At 29.1% G+C, this 22,552-nt stretch overlaps 1 protein-coding gene across 1 annotated transcript; it reads left to right on the plus strand.

Moving 5' to 3' along the window:
* Window positions 1–8,611: 8,611 nt before the first annotated feature.
* Window positions 8,612–14,134, plus strand: LOC120578011 (putative B3 domain-containing protein Os03g0621600). The gene is made up of 12 exons (XM_039830091.1): window positions 8,612–8,697; window positions 8,954–8,992; window positions 9,857–9,870; window positions 10,047–10,277; window positions 10,399–10,532; window positions 10,657–10,936; window positions 11,050–11,145; window positions 12,465–12,601; window positions 12,721–13,000; window positions 13,102–13,194; window positions 13,560–13,624; window positions 13,751–14,134. Exons 1-12 carry the CDS (start codon window positions 8,612–8,614, stop codon window positions 14,015–14,017), a joined length of 1,722 nt encoding a protein of 573 aa, XP_039686025.1. The 3' UTR covers window positions 14,018–14,134.
* The last annotated feature ends 8,418 nt before the right edge of the window (window positions 14,135–22,552 follow it).

Here is a 22,552-nt window from a genome sequence, read left to right on the forward strand (position 1 = left end):
GATATTAGAATGGTAATGGAGTGACAAACTGCATGAACTTTTATAGTTGAAGTTTGTATTTTTTTGTTTGTTGAGAAGAATAATATTTTTTTAAATAAAATACGAAACCCACAATGATAGATTTTTTTTAAGTAGATTTGGAGAAATACTTAGATGTTCATCGGTCATAAATTTAGTAAATGCATTAAACCGTCTTAAGTAATAAAGTAGTAATTATTGTCTCTATAAGGATCAAAACACATATGAGGTGAACACTAGTAGAAGAGGACAATCGAAGTCATGTTTGATGGTTTAACATAATAACATGAGTATCTTTAATCTTATTCAGCATGGACAACAATGTGAGGTTGATACTTGCTCCCAATTCAAATAGAGCCTTACTAATTATAATAGATAGTTTACCAATAGAGCAAAGAATAGAAAGCTACTAGGGATTTTCATTTTCTATGGAAGCTTCCTTTGAAGGATTGAACTATTATAACGCCATGACTTCCTCGTCTTTTAGTTTTATTTTCTTTGAAAGGAATTTCTCATGAACTTAGCATAGGCAGGAATATGAACCAACAAATTAGTGAAAGGAAGATTGACTTGCATGTTAGTTAACATCTTATTAAACTTTTTAAAATGCACATCTTGATCATTCTTTTATTTAGGTTTGTCCATGTCCTAAAGAATTTTACACTTTGATTTTTTTTTTTAAGGTGGATCCTTCATCCATTGACTTCTCATCTTTTCTTCCTTGCTCTTTATGAAACGACGATAAGGAAGTTTCACATAATTATATGGAATCACTTAAAGCATAGCATTATCCTTAATAGGTTGACTTATAGACTTTATCAAAATGGAGTCTTTATCTATAAGTTTCAATTTTGTTTCTCCTTTTTTTTTCCAACTTCACATTCAATTTCAACTTCTGCAACAGTTATTTCTCTTTCCACTACTCCATACACGATTGTTTTACTTCTCAATTCAATAGCTTTGGAACTCAATAAATCATAATGCCTCGTAATATATGCAATGGGTGTGGTGCAAATATCTGACCGAATTTTTCGCATATAAAGTAAATAAAATTGAAAGAAAAAATGTTACACGAAAACATAATTTTTTTTTGGCAATTTCTACGGTACACTCAACAAAATTAAGTGCACCGGTACACCTACATATTAAATTAATAGTTTAATGAGTTATTTTTTAGAAAAAAAATATATTTTCTATCAGTTATAATTATAATAATTATATTTTATTTCTCAAAAGTGTCCGCAAATCAAAATTCAATTTTTTTTATTTTTATTACTCATAATATAGTGAATATTGATTATTTTTTCGATAAAATTTTAAAAAAATTGTATGATTCTTAAAAATAATGAAATGATGTTTTTCCTTATGAAATAATATTTTCCAAAATATAAAAGTCAACAAATATCTCTTTATTACATAAAAATAATCATTAACTTATTGATTTATGAAATAGGTGTACCGGTACATCTTAAATTAAAAGTGTACTGTAGAAACTCCTTTTTTTTTTATGTAAAGTTAAAATTAGATTTTTTTTCAAAGTGTACAATATTGTTTCGATTTTTGCAGGTTGCTACTTTTATTGTTGTGGATTGTCCTTATCTTAGTGGATTTATTTAACTTTTTATTAATTATTCAAATAAATGATAAAACATTTTAAATGAAAAGCCAAAACTATAAAGGAAAAATCCAACCTAAAAATTGGATGTATTTCTTTTATACAATGATATGAAAAATTTAGAATGAGTCACCGTTAGTTTAACTCAATTGTTAAAGACATTGGATAATATATGAAGTGATCGGCGTTCGATCTCAGGACATCCCCTCTTATTTACTTTTAAACTAGCAGACTACTTAACAACAAAAAAAACTCGAGAATGAATGATTGGTTATTTTTAGCATCATATATATGGGGTGTTCGTGGATTGAATTGGTTTGGTTTTGGGAGGAAAAACCATCCGATCCAATCTCTTCGATTTTATTATTTGTTTATCCAATTTGTTTGATTTTAAAATCAAATTCAATCTGATCCAAAAAAAAATATTGGTTTGGATTGAATTTTGGTTTTCATTGTTGTATATTTTTCATTTTCTTTTAAGAAAATATATTATTTTATGACATTTCTTAAAAAATGTAAGGTTACGAAAAAGATGAATAAGTACAAATTAAAAAAACATAATGAAAATAAAATAGCAGGTAAAGGAAAATAGTTGTTTAATCGTAAATTAATAATATTTTTTTAAAAGAAGAGAAAAAAGTCAACACTATTAAAGAAGAAATCTAGAAAATAGTTAGAGAATTGTAAAGTAAGAAAACATTTATAAAAAATTCATATAACAACATATATACAAGTACAAATATTTGGATTTAATTAGATTGGATTGGATCGGTTTATACCCATTCATAAATGATAGTAACACGTAAAATTAAGTGATCTGGGTTGCATGCAAGATATATATTTCTTTTGTCAAGTGTCTTAGTGGTTAGAATTTACTTTTTTTCAAGGTGAATAAGTGGGGCGTCCATAGTTTAAACCCCAACTCCGACATATAATAATGCATGTCTCTGCCAACTGAACTATAATCTCGGAGACGCATGCAAGATTATTTTATTTTTATGTCTTATGATCTAAACCATTAAGACTTTATTATGTATTATTATTAAAAAATTATAAACAAGTGGCATATCCACGTGAAACCCACTTGAACACTAAAAAAAAATAGAATTCTCCATGACTCCATTGTTGATGCTATAATACTCACTTTTTTCTTTCTTTCTAAACTCTCTTTTTCTGTACTTTTAAATGAACAGTGAATATATCAATAGACTTTTCTTATCTTGGATCATATAGAAATGAAATACAGATTAATTCTACATATTAATAATATGGGAGCTTCTATGATGAAGTCAGGAAAATGACTTCTTCGGTGAAGTCGTTTGAATGGGCCAATCAGATTTTAAATGATGACACGTCAAAAACCCTAATCATGTTCCAGTGTAGTGCGGTCTACGGTAGCGTAAGTGAAGGAAAACTTTATTTCATGATTTTAATGGTTAGATTTACTTGATCTCTATGTTATTGTGGTACACCATCTACACATGATTTTTCTTCTAGTACCAATTTTCCCTCCTCTTTATTTTTCTTTCTTTATTTATTTATATTCTCTCTCTTCCAGATTTTTATTAAATCAACATCTTCATCTTTCCTTCATCTTCTTCATATCATATCTTCATCAACTTATTCATCATCTTCATGAGAGAGAAAAAAAAACCCAAAAAAAATAAAATAAAAATGAAATTACATAATAAAAAAAATGTAGATATAACATGCTTATATATATTATATATAATATATTTCGATTTTAGACATTAAAAGATAGATGATATGGTGGTTACAATTTTGATTTTGCACACCTACTTCCCTCTCAAAGCTCAGATCTCCCTCCCATTCAACACTTCTTTTTGAATTAAATTAAAAATAAAATACTTTATACTCAATATCTTAAATTGTTTTAAATTTTGCATAATTTTTTTAGAATATTATAGGTTGCACACAATATTATGGAAACTTATTTATCTTATACAATTTTAAAAAATGTTTATAATTAAGAAAATATATTTAATCATTGTCTAAAAAATTATATTTAAATAAAACATATGATAATAATTATCTTATATTAAAGATATGAATAATATTTATCTTTTTTTTCCATGATTCAACCACATACAATTAATGCCTAAAAAAATGTCAATCTCTTACTCTCCAAATTAACTTGTCATTATTTAATATAAAATCTTTTTTTCAAGAAAAAGACTTCCTTTTAAAAATTTAAAAGTGTATAATATATAAAAAAAACTTATGCATTAAAGTAAATTTTTGTGTGATGTTTTTGATTTTTTTTTCTTGTTCTGAAACGTAAGATGTTTTTGATATCGTTATTAACGCAAATTTCCGAGCTAATTAGCCATTTTCGATACTGTTTTTAAATAAATTTTCGATGCCAATATTTCTTCTTTAAAAAAATATAATAATTTTTATTCTGCAATCACACTTAATACGTATTTAATGCTAGCTGTATAAATTGAATCACACTTAATACGTTTTTAATGCTTTTTTTTTTAAGAAGAAACGGAAATGCTAGTTTTTTTAAGGGCGTTTTAATGGTAATTATTACTTATTAGTACGTTTTTAATGTTAACATTTTCCTATTAAGCCAAAAAAATAAGTTAGAGTACCTAAGGTTCAATTAAGCCTAAAAACTATTAAGACGAAAATGATGATTATATAAATTGTTTTAAATTAAAATTGAAAAAATGGATTGGGTTAAAGTCACCATGTTTACGATAATTATATTTTTCCTCTCACTTCACGTCGTTGATACTTTAACCAATATTGTTGCCCCATAAACGAGTACTCGTTGAACCAATAACATGATGGACATACTAATTTTCAGCCTGACCACATCACTTCTTTTGTGCATCTATCATAGAGATTTGTCGTCTCAATTTGATAAAAAAATTACTTTTTAATTGCTGGAAATTAACTAAAAGCATAGCTGCTCTTGATTCAATATGTATAATTCTGCAACTAATCCACTGAGAGTATATATTGTCGCATAACAGCCGCAATTAACACTCTACTTGTCCATCAAGAGTTGGATTTAAATTAGGGTAATTGACTTTTGTGTTGATTAGAAAATGGAGATGAAGAAAATATTGAGATTCATGTTATTTGGAGATGTATTTGAGTAGTTATTTTGTTTTTTGTTCAATAAAGAAGATGATGAAGGTATGAAGATGGTGATGATGTTCATAATCTTCTTTGGTTTATTTATTTTTAATAATGAAATATTTTTTTATAAAAAGGTTTATTTAAATATTTTTTGAAATAGAAGGAAGAAAAAATCAAAAAGGAGATTATGAACACAATAACACTAATGAATTGCTTAATCTGATAGTTCAAAAAAGCTAATCTACGGTGGTACATATTGAGCAGATACACAGTATATACCATACAACAGTCAACACACATGACATCATTCAACAATGTGGCGCATTATTATTGAATGTAGGATAACTTCTCTGAAAAAGTCAATTTATTGACTTCACCATAGAATTTCCCTAATAATATACTTATGTAGCCAGAATCGTACACAAGATCTTCCTGATGACACTTGATGACTTATATATAATAATCTAAGAGTTTCTTAAAAAAATGTAGTAAAGAATCTTTCTACTATCTACCAAATGCAAATAGTACTGAATACTGATGAATGAAAAGAAAGAAAGTCGGATAAAGCGTGACTGTGATGTGTTGTATTACATCTCAACTTCAAGTATCATGCACATTTTTTAGGCTTCAGATATGAAAATGGGACTCATGATATTTGACAAGATTTGGAAATAGACCTCTATCATGAAGAAGTTGAAAAAGAGTGATAATGATAATTATATTGAATTTTCCTATGTGACTGAAATGCTAAGACCTCCATCACCGAACCTCACAAATTAAATTAATCAATTAAAAAGGTTGATCATAAAATCTGAATCAACTCGAATGATAATAATTTGGTACATGAAAAAAAAACTATCCTAAGGTTGCTTTATTTCTTCTATCTAAAACAAACAATGAACTGAATCAACTCAAATATTATTTAAAATTATTTGATTCAATGATTAATTTGCTCAACATAATTCATGAATCAAATGAGTTTAAGTTAAAGTGAACATTAAGTTTATTAATTAAATAACTTGAATTTGAGTTGTATATAATTTGATTCATGAGTTGATTGATATTATGTATATGTTATCGTGTTGATTGATATTACACACACACTAAAGTAATGTTACACCATTTAATATTGTTTTATTGTATTCATATTTTTTTAAATATAACAATTAGATTGTAAGTTTATATCATTTAGATCTTTCATGTAAATTTTTACATTAATCTAAAATAATTTGATATGTTTTTTAGTCTATCAATTTAAATATTATTATCAAATTTTTAATTAAATTGAGTTTAACAAAATATTTTTGGAATGCGACTAGAAAAAACCTAGTTGTTCTTTGGATAGTCATTGTTGAATTCAATTTGCCACAATTTCAAAAACAAAAAAGAACTTGAATTTAACGAAATTAAATTATATTTCAATTAACATATTTTGTTAGATTAAACTACAATTGGTTTAGTTCAAATTAAATTGAGTTTGACACAATATTTTTTTTTTTAGTTTGAGTTCAACTCGTTTAAAGTTGACGAATATCTTAGTTTAGTTTGTATGCTTGAATCACATAATTAAAATGTCATTTTTTTTTCAAAAATATAGTCCATTTTTGGATATTTGACCTTTGACTTTTGATCATCGACAACATGTCAATCATCTTTGTGGTGTCTATAGCAAAAGTTTATGTTGCTGCTGAAGACTATTTTCTAAAGATAAGGAGCACAAATTTGTATCGTTTCCATGCTTCACACAATATTTCACTGGAGCTTTGAGTGAAGACATCAATTGTGGCATAGCATAATAAATCATGCTCCGAGGAAATAATCTTCCAATAAACTTATCTTTTAAAGTGTTCCAATTTGTCAGAGTTGTTGTTGTTGTTGTTTGGTCTATGTACCAATCTTTGAAACGTCCGAAAAGTAAGTGGGGGAGTCAACCTCGTGCAAAAGTTCTATTCTCGATGTTTGAGGCGCCGAGGGATTCAACTATCTCATAAATCTTTCAAGATAGTTAATGGGGCCTTCATGGTCCATTCTTGTGAATGGATTGGGATGCAGCAATTGAAGAATGCCCGTCTTCATCTCCGTACGACGTTAATTGCTTTCCAATTTAGTTGGTCATGCAAACCGTCTCAGACTGATGTTAGTGTAAGAATTTCATGGTATGCTTCCATGATGGCGGCTTTGGAAGATTGCATTGATGATTGCTGGAGTGCTTGCAGTCTTTTCTTTGTCGCCTTGTTGTTGCGTTTCCTAGCTATTCTCTCATTCTCTAGATCAAATAGAAGTTGATCAGTCATAGTTTTACCTCACATACAAGGAAACCATAAAGCTATACCAGCTGATAGTAGCCAAGTTTAGCTGATAATAAAAAATAAAACAGAATAGGTTAAACTAAAATATTACAAGTTATGATCAATTTGCTATGTGAAGAGATTTCGCTTTGCGAACTTCACAGAACAGAGAAAAATAAAACTATGTACGAACACAAAATAAATGTAAACAATCACTGTCTAAACTAAGTTGACGCAGTCCCTCGACAACGACGTCATTTGATAAAAGAATGATTTAACTATCCTTCACGCAACAACAAGTAGATCGTATTTTACCAAAAAAATAAATATATTAAACATGAATCCTCCGGGATTGTGCACTAGCCTTGACACTTCAGGTTTTACACTATTCTAAATTGAGGTTTGAAAAGAGTTTGTTTGAGTAAACAGTTTATAACGTAAATTTCATATACAAATAAAGATTGTGTTGGGATCAGACGTCGTCAGCTATTCATTAATCAACCATCTTGATTGAATATATACTTTCTGAAATTCAGTTATATCTCCACATATCCCTCATCGTACGTTTCCATGTCCGACAAATGATGTGAAATCCGTTCTTTCAATTGACTTATGATGCTAAGAACAATTGTCAATTGAATCGATGACATATGACCAGATAGTGTGTTCGAATGCAGACATAATCCTATGTCCAGGCTTTATTATCTACACATAATTTAATTTAGATCACTTAGATGAAAAGTTGATGCCTCACATTTTTTAAATCAAAATATCATTTTTGAAATGCATGTCAGTAAAAGGATTAAGAACATAATTCAACAAAAGAACATAATGAATAGTAGATTGTATATAACCAACCAGATCAACAGCATTACATTGAAACTTTAGATAAATAATCATAATTTTAACACATAGATAATTAGTTACCCATTGAGGAAATATATAACAAATAGATGAAGATTGAAGATGGAAGTACATCCAAAAACTTAAATCAAAACTTCCAATGTTGAAACACAACTTCTCCCTGAGTCTGTCTCTCTCTAAAAAGAGAATGATAGTGTAAAAGTCTATAAAAATCATGTTTACAAGTATATTTATACTAATTAGAAAAGTGCAGTTTCACTGGGTTAATTCATGCTCGTCCAACGAATCAAGGTTTCTTCAAATTAAGGGAAAAGCCAATTGGTCTTTCAAAGTCACTAAACCATTTCACATCGATGGGCGAAATGTTGTTCTCTTAGTGAATCTTCTCGTGATTTTCTCCATGTAACTCCTCATTTTCAGCTCGCCTAACGACTCAATTTGCCTAGAATCTCCTGTAACTCTTCGACTTTGCTCCCCTTTATCTCGCCTAGTGAATTACCTTACACTCGAAGTCTTTACTTCTTTGTAAATTAATTCCAAAACCTAGAAAATACGATGGAAACTAAATAATAGTAGCTTATTGGCATAAAAATATAATTGTTAAATATTTACAACGAATTGAGGGTTTTTATATATATAGATCACTAGCAAAACAGGTTAATAATTGCTATGTAAATTAAAATGATTTCAACACTTATCAATAATTGATTATATGGCTGAACAAGAGCTTAGAGTAAGGAGGATTGAAGATTGGAAACAAAGAGGAATAATTTGGAGATCAGGGTTTCAAGAATCGGGGTACATTAGAGCAAATGAGCTAGGATTATAGGAAGGAAGTTTTGAGAGTTTGCAATCGTTATAGCAACTAAAGGTGTTTCCATTTTCCCTCGCTTGTGTATAAATTCTAAGTTAGCTACTTTTGGTGTCACGGGTCTTTGAGGTAGGTTATGAAAATAAAGGGTTCATGAATTCATGCATGGAATCCTTAACATCTTCTATATTCCATGTTAAAATTTAATAATTAACGTTAATTGTTTATGATTATTTTCTTTAGGATTCGTTTTGGAAGTTTCTTGGCCATTGGAACTGTTAGGTGTGTATTTCTGTTGAAATTTCCTTGAAATTGAAGGTTTCTGAAGCTGGCAAAATCGGGCCCCGATTTGAGAAATCGGTGGCCGATTTTGAGTGCCTTGTTCTACCTTTCCTCTTGTAAAATTTCGGCGGCCGATTTTGGTGATAATCTTGGATAGTATTGTACTATGGGGAATTTTGGGGGGCCAAATTGTTGTCTTAGGTGTCAAAAACGTTAAGGTTTCTTCATTTTCGTTTAGAATTTTTCTGGAATTTTTGTTGTTGAAGGTTGATGGATATGATATGAAGATGAAGAAGAGGAAAAGAAGATGGAGAAAGACTTGCTTAGACACAAGCATTTAGACACACCATTTAGGCACCCACACACAAAAGTATATATTTTATTTATTTTGTTAAAAAAATATTATTTAATTATTTTCTCTCTCTATATTTTTCAATTATGTATATGTGTTCAAACCAGATGATCAAACCCTGTACCCAATTAAGTAGTTTCTCAAAAATGCAATTTAGCTTAAATAGTAGTAACCACTGAAAAGACACAACGACCATTAGTAGTCATTAGTCAATCAATAGTTGAAAATTTTTGGTGTGGATATTATAACGTTATATTAGTTCGTGCTCAAACCTAGAGACACTAGCATTGTTTCTAACTTCGTCTTAATAATAAAAAAAAGCATTGTTTCTAACTTCTTCGTATTCATAATGTCATTTAAAAATATCCCCGATTTTCATAGGATAATATTGCATGATAAGAAGCTTGTAAGCATATACATTAATTATTAGTACACTCAATATTTACAAAATGTTGCATTTATGTGTGTTTGCTTTTGAAAATATTAATATCTTTCTGAAATTTTTGTTGCAGAGGATTCCCAAGAAGTATGTGGAGAAATTTTGGAAAAGAATATCAAACCCAATATTCCTTCAATTTCCAAACGGTGTTCAACAAAAAATATTTTGGGTGGAGAGTAATGGTGATATTTGGTTTCAAAAAAATTGGGAAAATTTTGCAAAGTTTCTGAAATATGGATATCTCTTAACTTTTAAATACATAGGTGGATCATATTTCAAGGTTAAGATATTTGGTGCCAATACTTTGGAAATAAACTATTCCAATATAAAATCTGTTGAAGAAGTTGTTGAAGCTAAAGAAGGAGTTGAAGTGAGTGGTGATAGTGATAAGAGTTTAGGTGAAGGTGAAATACCCCTTCAAGCTCAAAGGACAATAAAAAATGGCAAGAGAAAAAATAGTGTGGATTTGTATACTACCCAGCCAATATTCTCAGGTGAGTTCTTTTTATCATGATATATAAATAAATCTAGAGTTTTTTCTAGTAAAATTACTTTTTCTAATATGTAGCAAATGAACTCTAAAGTAGGAAATTTTTTATGATGAGTATATTACAGATGGGGACAGAGGAGACATGACTAAGAAGGCTAAAAATTGCTCATCAATTGAAGTTCTTAATGAGAGTGACAATAATGAGAATCCCTTTTTTAATGTTACATTGCCACAATCTTATGCCCATGGCTGCAGGATGGTAAGTCTACTAGATAAAAATGTCTCCAAATTTTGGCATTAGTTTTTTTTTGTTTTTTTGAGAGAGATAAAATACCACTAATCTTTTTAATAAATAAAATGTGGTTCATGATGAATTGAAACAGGCGATACCAAGTAATTTTTCAAGAGCACACTTGAACAAATTTAAAGGGATTGCAAATTTAAGAGTTGGTGAGGACAAGACTATGGAAGTGAATGTGAACTTTGAAGATAATAATAGAAGATCTGTTTTGACTACTGGTTGGAAATCATTTAACCAAAAATATAACTTAGAAGTTGGTGATAAATGTAAATTTGTGATGACTCAAAGAGAACCACTATTATTTACTGTTACTATTACTCCATCAAGGGAGCAATCAATTTCAAAGAAATTAAAATCTCAAGGTTTTTCCTTTTTTGTTATTAAAAATGCTTTTATTTGATATTTGAATTCACTATATTTTTTTTTTGTACTTTTTTTTTTTTACAACTTCTTATTCTTTGATCCCAATTACCAGGTTATAAAGAAGGGACCTCTTCTTGTGGTGATAATCCAAAGAGAAAAGTATTTAAAGGAACTTCTAGGAGCTGCCAAACAAATCATCTTCTTGGAAGTATTCTTTTAACTTATCTAAACTTTTATTTTTTTAATTTGGTCCCTTAATTTACCAATAATTGATTAAATATTAGTTGTTTATTGTATAGTTAAACTAAAATATTGAATTTTTATATATTACTATTTTAATAAATCAAAAATTTAATTATTTTAATGAATTTTTCTTCATTTGATTACTATTTGAATAAACTGAAAATCACAACTAAAAAAGCAAAAATTAGTGAGGGAAATTTTGAGAGGGAAAACGTGAAATCTCTCCCTAATTCAGTCACTAAACTTTGCGACCAAGGAATTTGTGAGAAATTTTATTTTTTCCGTCACCAATTTCTCTCTCTAATTTTGCTTTTTTTAGTAGTGAATCTTGAAACTTTTTTGTTTAAAATAAACCAAAAGGGTGATAGTGAAGGTGCTAGCCAACCCCAAAATAAATTTAAAATGATAAAAACAAAAGGAGGGGAAAGGTGTTTTGAATAACTTTTCCTATTAGTCATTTTTTAAATATGATATGCGGTTTTAAAAAACGGTTCGTTACCGAGAAAAAGGCTGCGATAAAAAGGTATAGGTAGTGGACGTTACCGTTTTTTGACCGTTTTTATGGAGTGAACAAAAATCACAACGAAACATCGTTACAGCTGCGACGAAATACCGTTACAGCCACAAAAAATTGTCGTTTATGACAATAGACATAGAATCTGGATATTTTTTGCAGTTGAGATCGATGAAAATCATATTTTTAATGAGTAGTGATATTTGAACAACTCTTTTGATACAACTTTTGGGACAACCTTGTTGTGTTCTCTTTTTATTTGTCAAAATCAATAAAGAGAGAATAAGAAGATAATGTGAGTATGAGAGAGAAGGTTGTACGAAAGTTGTACAAAAATGGTTGTACAAATATCATTTCTCATTTTTAATACATATTTGATCATAAATTACATAATTTATCTCCTTATCTAGTTTAGAACTTCAAATCTTTCTCTAGTTTAAGTTATTTAAGTTACTATCATTATTTAAGAGTTGTGCAATGTTGTGACTAATTCACACCGCGACAACTGCAATCCTTATCCCAACACATGTAACGGCCAAAATCAGGAAATCCTATACGCGACCGCTACCGTTATTTAAAACTTGATGATATGATTTTTTTTTTTTTTTTATCATGATATATAAAAAAATGTAGGCTTCATTTTTTATTTTATTTTTTATCATGATATATAAATAATGTAGACTTGTTTCTAGTAAAATTACTTTTTCTAATACGTTGCAAATGAACTCTAAAGTAGGAAATTTTTAATGATGAGTATATTTACTTTGCAGGTAAGGACAGTGGAGGCATGATTAAGAAAGCTAAAAATTGCTCACCGGTTGAAGTTGTTAATGAGAGTGACAATAATGAGAATCCCTTTTTTTATGTTACATTGTCAAAATCTTACGTCCATGGCAGCAATATGTTGGTAAGTTTACCATCTAAAAATGTCTACTAATTTTGGCTTTAATTAACACTAATATATTGTTTCCAAAAATAAAATCCACTAATCTCTAATAATTTGTTGTACATGATGAATTGAAACAGGTGATACCATGTAATTTTTCAAGAGCACACTTGAACAAATTTAAAGGGATTGCAAATTTAAGAGTTGGTGAGGACAAGACTATGGAAGTGAATGTGACGTTTGAAGAAGCCAAAAGAAGATCTCTTGTGACTACTGGTTGGAAATCATTTAACCAAAAATATAACTTACAGGTTGGTGATGAATGTAAATTTGTGATGACTCAAAGAGAACCACTTTCATTCACCGTTACTATTACTCCATCAAGGGAGCAATCAAGCTCAAAGAAATTAAAATCTCAAGGTTTTTCGTTTTTTGTTATTAAAAATTCTTTTATTTCATATTTAAATTCACTATTTTTTGTCTTTTTTTTCCAACTTCTTATTCTTTGATCCCAATTATAGGTTATAAAGAAGGGACCTCTTCTTGTGGTGATAATTCAAAGAGAAAAGAATTTAAAGGAACTTCTAGGAGCTGCCCAACAAATCATCTTGAAAGTATTCTTCCAACTTATCTTAACTTTTATTTTCTAATTTGATCCCTGAATAATTGATTAAGTCTTTGAACTTAAATGTTTTTAGCTGTTTAGTGTATATTTAAACTTAAATATTAAATTATCTATGATTATGCCCTAATGAATTTGAAATAATGTTAAGTTTTTTAAATGTGTGTTTACAAGTTAATTCAAAGTTCTAGGGTTCGATTAAGTTTTTTAACTCAGTCATTGCCTATTTCAAATTATTGATAAGTTTAAGGACATCATTTTAATTTTTTAAGTTCTAAGGCATATTTAAAAATCTCTAAATAATTTATAGACCTTTTTTTAAATCAGTTTATATATTAACATTTTGTGTTTCTCCAGATTCAGAAGGTGATAATGTGAAGAAACCTAAAACATTCAAGATTGATGTGTATTCCAAATACTCGGTACGATTAATTACATAAAATATGGTTACTATGTTAATATATAGATTCTGTCAAAAAAAAATGTTAATATATAGATAGAGATGTTAGAACTACATATATGCATGATATTTTTGTTTGTATTTGCAGAATGTTCCAAAGGAGTTTATGAAAAGAGGAAGTCATGAAAACTTTCTGGAGTTGAAAATGGGGGGACGATCATGGTCTGTAAAAGTGAATTATTATGATAGTATTCATGGTTATAGATTCTCTGGAGGTTGGAGACAATTCATAAAAGAATGCAAAGTGGAGATTGGAGATACTCTTCTCTTTAAGTTGATTGATGAGAGCAAGTTTGTGTTTGATGTTTCAATTGTAGGAAAAAATCCCTTAGCTGCTTGTTCTATTGTTCTTTAAGGTACTATTTAATTGAACATTTTCTTTGTTTTGCTCTTTCAAGTGCTAGATGTTTAGCTCTACGATTTTAAGCTTTGTATTTTGTTCTTGTAAACTTCTATGTTTCATTTGAATCTAAGCAACATCATGATCAACCTTTGGATTTTTACTATATGATTGTTTGTAATGTTTTATGAGTTCCTCTCCAGTTTGGTTTGTTTGAACATAGTTTCTGCTCCAATTTCACGATCACAACATCCTTGTTCCTAATCGTGCGATTCACCACTTTCTTTCCGTGACTACATGCCTACCGTTTCTCAATTGGGTTGTAACTCTCAATCGTTTGAGTTTCAATTAACACTGCAAATTCTCTTAACTGTTTTTTGTGTTGAGTTTTGAGGCGATTCAACGAGCTGCTACAGTTTTCATTCATGGCTTGAATATGCACATGGAAATTCCTAGTCACTCCACGGCCAGCACAAACTCCTCAAACATGATTGTTTTCTTAAAGGAACGCCACTTTGTGTGACATTCAGGCCTCACATCTTCCTACACTGTATGTCAAAGAAGATATCATAAGCATCAAGACTTCTGATGAGTGCTAATTGTGGTATCAAAGATTTAGAATTCGAACCACAAACTTTTTTAATGAACTATTAAATTTGATTCCATGAAGAACGGATATAGACACGACACGTACACTAAGATGCCGACACCGCTAATAATTTACGTAAATTACGTAATTCAATGTAATTATATATGTCGGTGTTGTGTCAATGTTGGACATGACATATGTCCGACACCGAAATACGCATAATCTAAAAAGTGTTGGTGCTTCATAGAATTTTGATTGTTAAAAGTGTTGAATGTAATAAATAGATGGATGTTAGATGTTAATACTCTAATGTCTTTCCACATTATTTCCTAACTTCTATAATCTCACAATTAGCTAATAGAGTGACATTATGCGCCGACAATGTGATTGCAAACCTAGTCCATCGTCTCGCAACCAGCATCAATAAATATCTCTACCCATGTATTCCCTCCGTTCTAAAATATAAATAAATTTGATTTTTTAGGTTCATTCAATTAATGATGTATGTGGTTCATATTATGGACCACATACATCATTAATTGAATATGGACCACATACATCATTAATTGAATGAACCTAAAAAGTCAAATTTGCTTATATTAAATACGGAGGGAGTATCTTACAATAGAATTTTAAGTATAACACTTTTAAGTTAAAATCTCACTCACCTTTAGTGGCATGAGGCAAGAGCATTATTGAGAATATTCTATTAGAGTGTTGTAATTTTTCTTGGTTTAAAAGTAATAACCCTAAATTATTCAAAAAAGTAATAATCTTAAAGATACTTGTTAACATTTTTTTTTTCTTCTTTTTGTTCAACCCACTTAGATTGGCTTAGTGGTATTGACTTGGAATTTTGAAATGTGCTTCTTCTCAAAGTCTCAGGTTCGATTATCTCTGGTGCTAATTTTGGTGGACTAATTTAGTGTTAGTGGCTTTGGTCTTTGACCTAACAGTCAAACAAAATTTCTGCAGAAATATCCCAATATTTTCCCATTTCAATAATGCCATGAAACCACAAATAAAAAAAACTCTTCTCCCAAGTCCCAATTAGACATACACTTCCCAATTATCTCCATTTTAGTGAAAGTTGGCTCTTTTTTCTACTCATCATACAATTGGTTCCCAGTATATACCATTACATATATAATTGAAATGAAAAATTAATATTATTTAATTTTTATTTGACTGTCACACCAATTATTTATTTCCCAATGGTAGAAGTGGAACCAATGAAAATACACACCGGCCATCAATATTAAAACATTTTGGCGTGGATATTATAACTTCATAAGTCTATAGACACACTTCACAAGATAATATTTACACCGAGTTTCATTCACATTTCACAGGATATTGTTTCTAATTTCATCGTGAATGAATCATCGTCATGTCATTTCAATATATCCCCGATTTTCATAGGATAATATTGCAAGATAAGAAGCTTGTAAGCATATTAGAAATAATTAAATTGCATATTTAGAGTATGTTGCATTTATTTATATATGTTTATATTTAAAAATGTTAATAACTTTATGAATTTCTTTGTTGCAGAGGGTTCCAAAGAAATATGTGGAGAAATATTGGAAAGGAATATCAAACCCAATATTCCTTAAATTACCAAATGGTGTTCAACAAAAAATATTTTGGGTGGAGAATAATGGTGATATTTGGTTTCAAAAAAATTGGGATAATTTTGCAAAGTCTCTCAAATATGGAAATCTTTTAACTTTTAAATATATTGGTGGATCATATTTCAAGGTTAAGATATTTGGTGTCAATGCTTTAGAAATAGATTATTCCAATATAAAATCTGTTGATGAAGTTGTTGAAGCTACAAAAGAAGATAAAGAGATTGTTGATTTGACTGATGAGAGTGAAATACCAAAGGAAGCTCAAATGATGACAAATGGGAAGAGAAAAATGAGTATAGATATTGACACTCTTAAGCAAAAATTCCCAGGTGAGAACTTCATTTGATTTCCTTTTTAATATCAAATAATTTTTAGTAAAATCACTTCTTTTTTTTAGTATTTTTAGTACTTAACAAATGAACTCAAAAGCAGGTAGGAACATTGAAGACACGGTTAAGAAAGTTAAAAAAAGCTCAAGAATTGAAGTTGTTAATGAGACAACTAATAATGTGAATCCCTTTTTTGAAGTTTTAATGACCCAAACTTATGCCCATGGTCATATCTTGGTAAGTAACTATCTAAAAATGTCTACTAATTTGGCTTTAATTAATATCACGAATCTCTAATAAAATATGGTTCATGAATTGAAACAGGTGATACCATGCAACTTTTCAAGATCATACTTGAACAAATTTGAAGGGATTGCAAGCTTAAGAGTTGGAGAGGACACAGCTATGAAAGTGGATATAGTGTTTAACAATAAAAGATCTTCTAAATCTATGAGTACTGGTTGGAAGTTATTTAACCAAAAATATAACTTACAAGTTGGTGATAAATGTAAATTTGTGATGACTCAAAGAGAACCACTTTTATTCACTATTACTATTACTAAAGCCATCAAGGGACCAAACCCTAAGAAGTTGCAAGGTTTTTCTTTCTTGTTTGCTTTTTTATTTTTGTCATTAAAAATGTTTATATATTGATATTTTTAATTAACATCTAAATTCCTATTTTCTTTGATCCACGACAAGGTTATAAAGAAGGGATATCTTCTGTTGATCGTGATTTTCTAAAGAGAAAAGACACCGAAGAAACTTGTAGGACCCTTCCAAAAGTGCACGCTCTTCAGGGTATTTTTCTAACTTCTTTAAAGTTTCTTTGATCCTTAATTTCTTTTAATTAACATCTAAATTCCTTAATTTCTTTGATCCATGACAAGGTTATAAAGAAGGGATCTCTTCTGGTGATCGAGATATTCTAAAGAGGAATGGCACTGGAGAAACTTATAGGACTCTTCCAAAAGTGCATGCTCTTCAAGGTATTTTTCTAACTTCTTTAAAGTTTCTTTGATTCTTTATTTCTTTAGGTAGTTAACATCTAAATTCCTTAATTTCTTTGATCCATGACAATGTTATAAAGAAGAGAACTTTTGTTGTGATCGTGATATTCTAAAGAAGAAAGACACAGGACAAACTTATAGGACCCTTCCAAAAGTGCATGCTCTTCAGGGTATTTTTCTAACTTCTTTAAAGTTTCTTTGATCCTTAAATTCTTTATTTAGTTAACATATAAGTTTCTTAATTTCTTTGATGCATGACAAGGTTATAAAGAATGGACCTCTTCTTGTGATAAGAATATTCTGCAGAGGAAAGACATTGGAGAAACATCTAGCTGGAGCTGTCCGAAAGAGCATGCTTCCCATGGTATAATCTTCTAACTTTAAAGATTTTAGATTTTTGTATTGTGAAGTATTTTTAAATATTTGTAATTTTTTTAAATAGTTCTCTGAATTAAAAGTGTTATTAATCTGGCCTCTAAACTTATCAATAACTTATACATTTTTTAACTGAGATTTAAAATGTATCCTTAAATTCCCTAAAAAAAAAGTATCCTTAAACATTAATTTTAAATAGCCATAAATTTGAAAGAAATTTTAGTTATGCTGTTAAACTATTAGATAATTTGTAATTTGTGATTGAGCCTTACAAAATATTTAGGAATTCCAGTGTTCATTATTATTTATGGAACATATATACAAATTATTGGACATGATTAGAAATTTATTTAGCATAGAAATTTATTTAAAAAAATTGTATGTGATTTAAAACTAAATTCCTTAATTTCTTTGAAAATGTTTTATTATTTTGGTTTGTGTATCGCAAAATATTTAATAGTTCAAGGGTTCAGTTATTATTTTGCTTTTTTGTTTTTGTCATTAAACATCTTTTTGAATTGTTATTTGGCTTACATCTTCCTTAATTTCTTTGATCCATGTCAAGGTTATAAAGAAAGGATCTCTTCTTATGAAAATAATAATCTAAAGAGGAAATACATTGGAGAATCTTGTAGGAGCCGTCCAAAACTGCATGATCTACAGAGTACTTTTCTTCTAACTTTTTTAAAGTTTTTAGATTTTACTATTGTGAAGGATTATTAGATATTTGTATTATTTTTAAATAGTTCTCTGAATTAAAGTTGATCCTCTAAACTTATATATTAGAAAAATCCATTTTTATATTGGGAAAGAGAAGGGTTTTTTTTTTTTATTAATTCAAGTGACATTAATTAACATTTCAACTTTTAAATAATTTGTGAATGGGCCTTACAAAATATTTAATAATTCAAGGATTCAGTAAATTAATTTTTCGTTGGAACCTATATAAAAACTATTGATATGTTTAAGGGCGTGATTAGAAATTTATTTATCTTATAAACCTATTTAAAAATCTCTATTTTTTTTTTTGGGACCCTACAAAAATAGGATATTATAAAATCTAATTTTTTTTGGATCCTTTAAAAATCTCTAAATCTTTAAATATATTTTTTTCGTAGTATATTATAAAATTACATAACCATATGGTTGGTTTTCCATAAATTTTCGTAGTCTTGGCTTGAGACATAAAATTTAATTCTCTCAAGTGTCAATTTTTGTAGCCTATTTTGTCTTCTTAAAAAAAACATTAATATATATAATGTCATTTTGTGTGTAGAATCAAAGGGTCAAAACGTGATGAAACACAATACATTCAAGGTTTTGGTGAATTCCAAACGCCCGGTAGGGTTAATTACAAAAAATATGACTACTATGTTGATATAAAGATATAAATGTCAGAACTAAATAATATGTAAATGATATTTTTTGTTTTTATTTGCAGCATGCACCAAAGAGATTTATGGGAAGAGGATGTCGTGAAAAATTTGTGGAGTTGAAAATGGGGGACAATCATGGTTTGTAAAAGTGATTTATTATCCTAGTATTCGTGGTTGTTTGTTCAGTAAAGGTTGGATAAAATTTATGGAAGAAAGCAAAGTGGAAATTGGAAATACTTGTCTCCTAGAGCGGATTGATGAGAAAAAGTATGTGTTTAAGGTTTCCATTGTGGGATAGAACCCAATAGTTTTTTTTGACTCCTTTTATCTCAAGATACTAAATATATGTTTAGTTGTGTATCTCTGCATTTTTATCGTGTGTAATTTGGTATATGTTTTTCATTTGAATCTCACATTATAATGTTATAATGTCAGTCTTTATATTATACTAGATGAATATTTGTAATGCTTTTTGGGTTGTTTAAAACTTGGAGTTGTTCTGCAACTTATTCATTCTTTATTTTATTTTGTTTTCTCTCTCGGTGCCAAGTCTCGAACTCAGGATCATTGCACGAGTCTTCAAAAAAGGTTTTTTATTTTATTTTATAAAATTATTAGATTGTTGCTCAATAGACCTCTTGGATTGCTCATAAGCCCCTCAATCGATTGGGTCATGACTCCCAATCAATTTTCTTGTGTGTGTAAACTCTGATTGAATCGTAATTCTCATTTATCTTTTTCATAAAATGTGAGGAATTCAGAGGGTTTATTGAACCACCATCAAATTATTATGCCTATATTAAAACCAAGTCCAATGTATTTGGTAGCGTTCGAATTATAAAATCTGAAGTTCTTGTTTCTTCGGATTTTAAAATCCTAACAACCCCTATAAACTCATAAACTCATTGTGCAAAAAAATAATGGGAAAAATAAGTGTCGATTATATATCTGAACTACATTAGTTAAAGATTGAACATCTTTGGGAATAGTCAGTTTAATAAACCGTACTAAACATTCGAAACTATTGCTCCAATGTGTTTCTTGTTTTTTGAGTATTGGAAGTGCATATTTCTAGTTGAAGATAAAATAAAATAAAAAACAAATTGGTCAGTTTTCTTCCAAACTTGTCCAAACAAAGTTGGATAAAAAAAAAATCAAGGAACAAGACCTCTATGAGGGAACTCTTCGCCCCTAAAAATCTAAAATTTCATCATTTAGATTCATTCTTTAATTATTATTTTTTTATTATATTTGATAGGTTTTGTCATTTTTCATTTTTAGGGCAAAATTCGCAATTGTTAAAATGAGAGGAGGTTTTGATCGTTGCTTATATATAAGTATGTTTCAAATTATATAATTTAAATTTTGTTATTTTAGTCAAGATTATATAATTCAAACGAGAACAAAATATGAATTTTAGAAGGCGCACAAGAATTTAGTAGGTTGACAAAAAAATCGTCTATCACTAATCCTAGCAATTGAATAGGAGGCTAATTACCATTCTAATATTTTAGTTGTTAAGAATGTATAGGAAAAATAGTACTATTAAGCTTCTATTCCACATTGTATAAAAGGGAAGCCAAAATTAGTCTCACCTATAACGTCAACCATTTTTTTTAGCCTAGTTGATAGAATTCACTTTTAAAGTGAATAAACGTAGTGTTTGAAATTCGAACACCAATCCTACATCATTGTTCGGGGACGTAACATCAACCATTTTATTATCATATAAGCTAATGAAAATGTTATATTTATTGTTCATGGTGCCCAAACAACAAACAATACAAGAAAATACACGGCTCGTTACCATAATTTTCCTACCAATGCTTTAGTGTTTAATCTCTAGTTAAAAAAGTGAAGTTTAACTACAAATGATATTTTTTAACAAATTATTACTAATTCATTATAGAGTAGTGTTATTTGAACATCAATTTGCTTGACAACTAAATGGACAACCACATTTTTACAAAGAAAAATATGTATTGGCACAAATATCAAAGTAATAGAAAGAGAAAGTAAAAATATAATGTGAGTATGAGAGAGAAAGTTGTACAAAAGTTGTTAGAAAATGGTTGTACAAATATCATTTCTCTAGTAACATTCATTTTTCACAAGAAAAAAACTACTATCTCTCCTCTGGAACACATGAACTCTACGATTTTGATTCCTCTTCTCACATGAACCCTACGAATTTTAAAAAACACTCGTTCTTTCAGATTCTCAATCATGAACACATGAACCCTACGGTTTTGATTCCTTTTCTCACTGACGAGATTTAGAGTTCTTCATCCTCTGTGAGATCCTCATCAACGACGCTTTCTCACCGATCACGACGCTTTCAATTCCTTCTCATCGGCGATATCCGAAACTCGCCATCTCGCTGATAGTGGTGCCTTTTTGCAACAACAGTGAGTTTTCGTTTGATAAATGATTGGAATTTTCTCTATTTTCTTTTCGTGCATTTTTATGTGATGGATGAATAAAATAATGATTCACCATTTCCTTGTTGTGTTAGGGGAAATTGTAATTAAAAAACTTCTCTCTTTTTCTTCTCAACAAACATGTTTCAATGTTAATTTGTTTTGGTCTCTAGTCGAAAAAGTTCCCGGTCTAGAAATTATAAAGATTAATGTCAACATAAATAATGAAGGGACTAAAACAAACTAAAGGATCAAGAGCCAAAAAGATAATTCTTTTTTGTGTAACACTCCGGATCTAAGGGAAATGAGATCTTAAGAATTCGAAGTCCGGCTCTAAAGTAAACATTATCTTATAATTTGAATAATTTTACCATGACTAAAACTCAAATAACCAGAAATGATATAATTATTTAGCTAAAAGCCAAAAATGATATATTTTTGCATGCATTATGTTCAAGTCTTGTTTTAAAGGAATCAAGTTGGAGAAGAACCTAAAGTTTAAAACAACCAGAAAAACATGACCAAATAGTAGAATGCAAAAATGACATGAAATATAGATGCATACAAATTTCAACAACAAAATACAAAGCATAAAAATGTAGAGCTAAGCATATAGTACTTAAAAGAGAAAAACAAAGAAATGTCCAACTAAACATCTAGTTAGTACCTTAGGGCTTAAATAAGAGATAAAACAGCTAATGGGTTCTTTTCTACAATTGAAACATTAAACACAAATTTTTTCTCATCAATCAACTTCAAGAGACAAGTATGGAGAATCTCCACTTTGCATTCTTTTATGAACTGTCTCCAACCTGCA

The sequence above is a fragment of the Medicago truncatula genome, chromosome 1 (genome assembly GCF_003473485.1).
Source record: "Medicago truncatula cultivar Jemalong A17 chromosome 1, MtrunA17r5.0-ANR, whole genome shotgun sequence".
NCBI lineage: Eukaryota > Viridiplantae > Streptophyta > Magnoliopsida > Fabales > Fabaceae > Medicago > Medicago truncatula.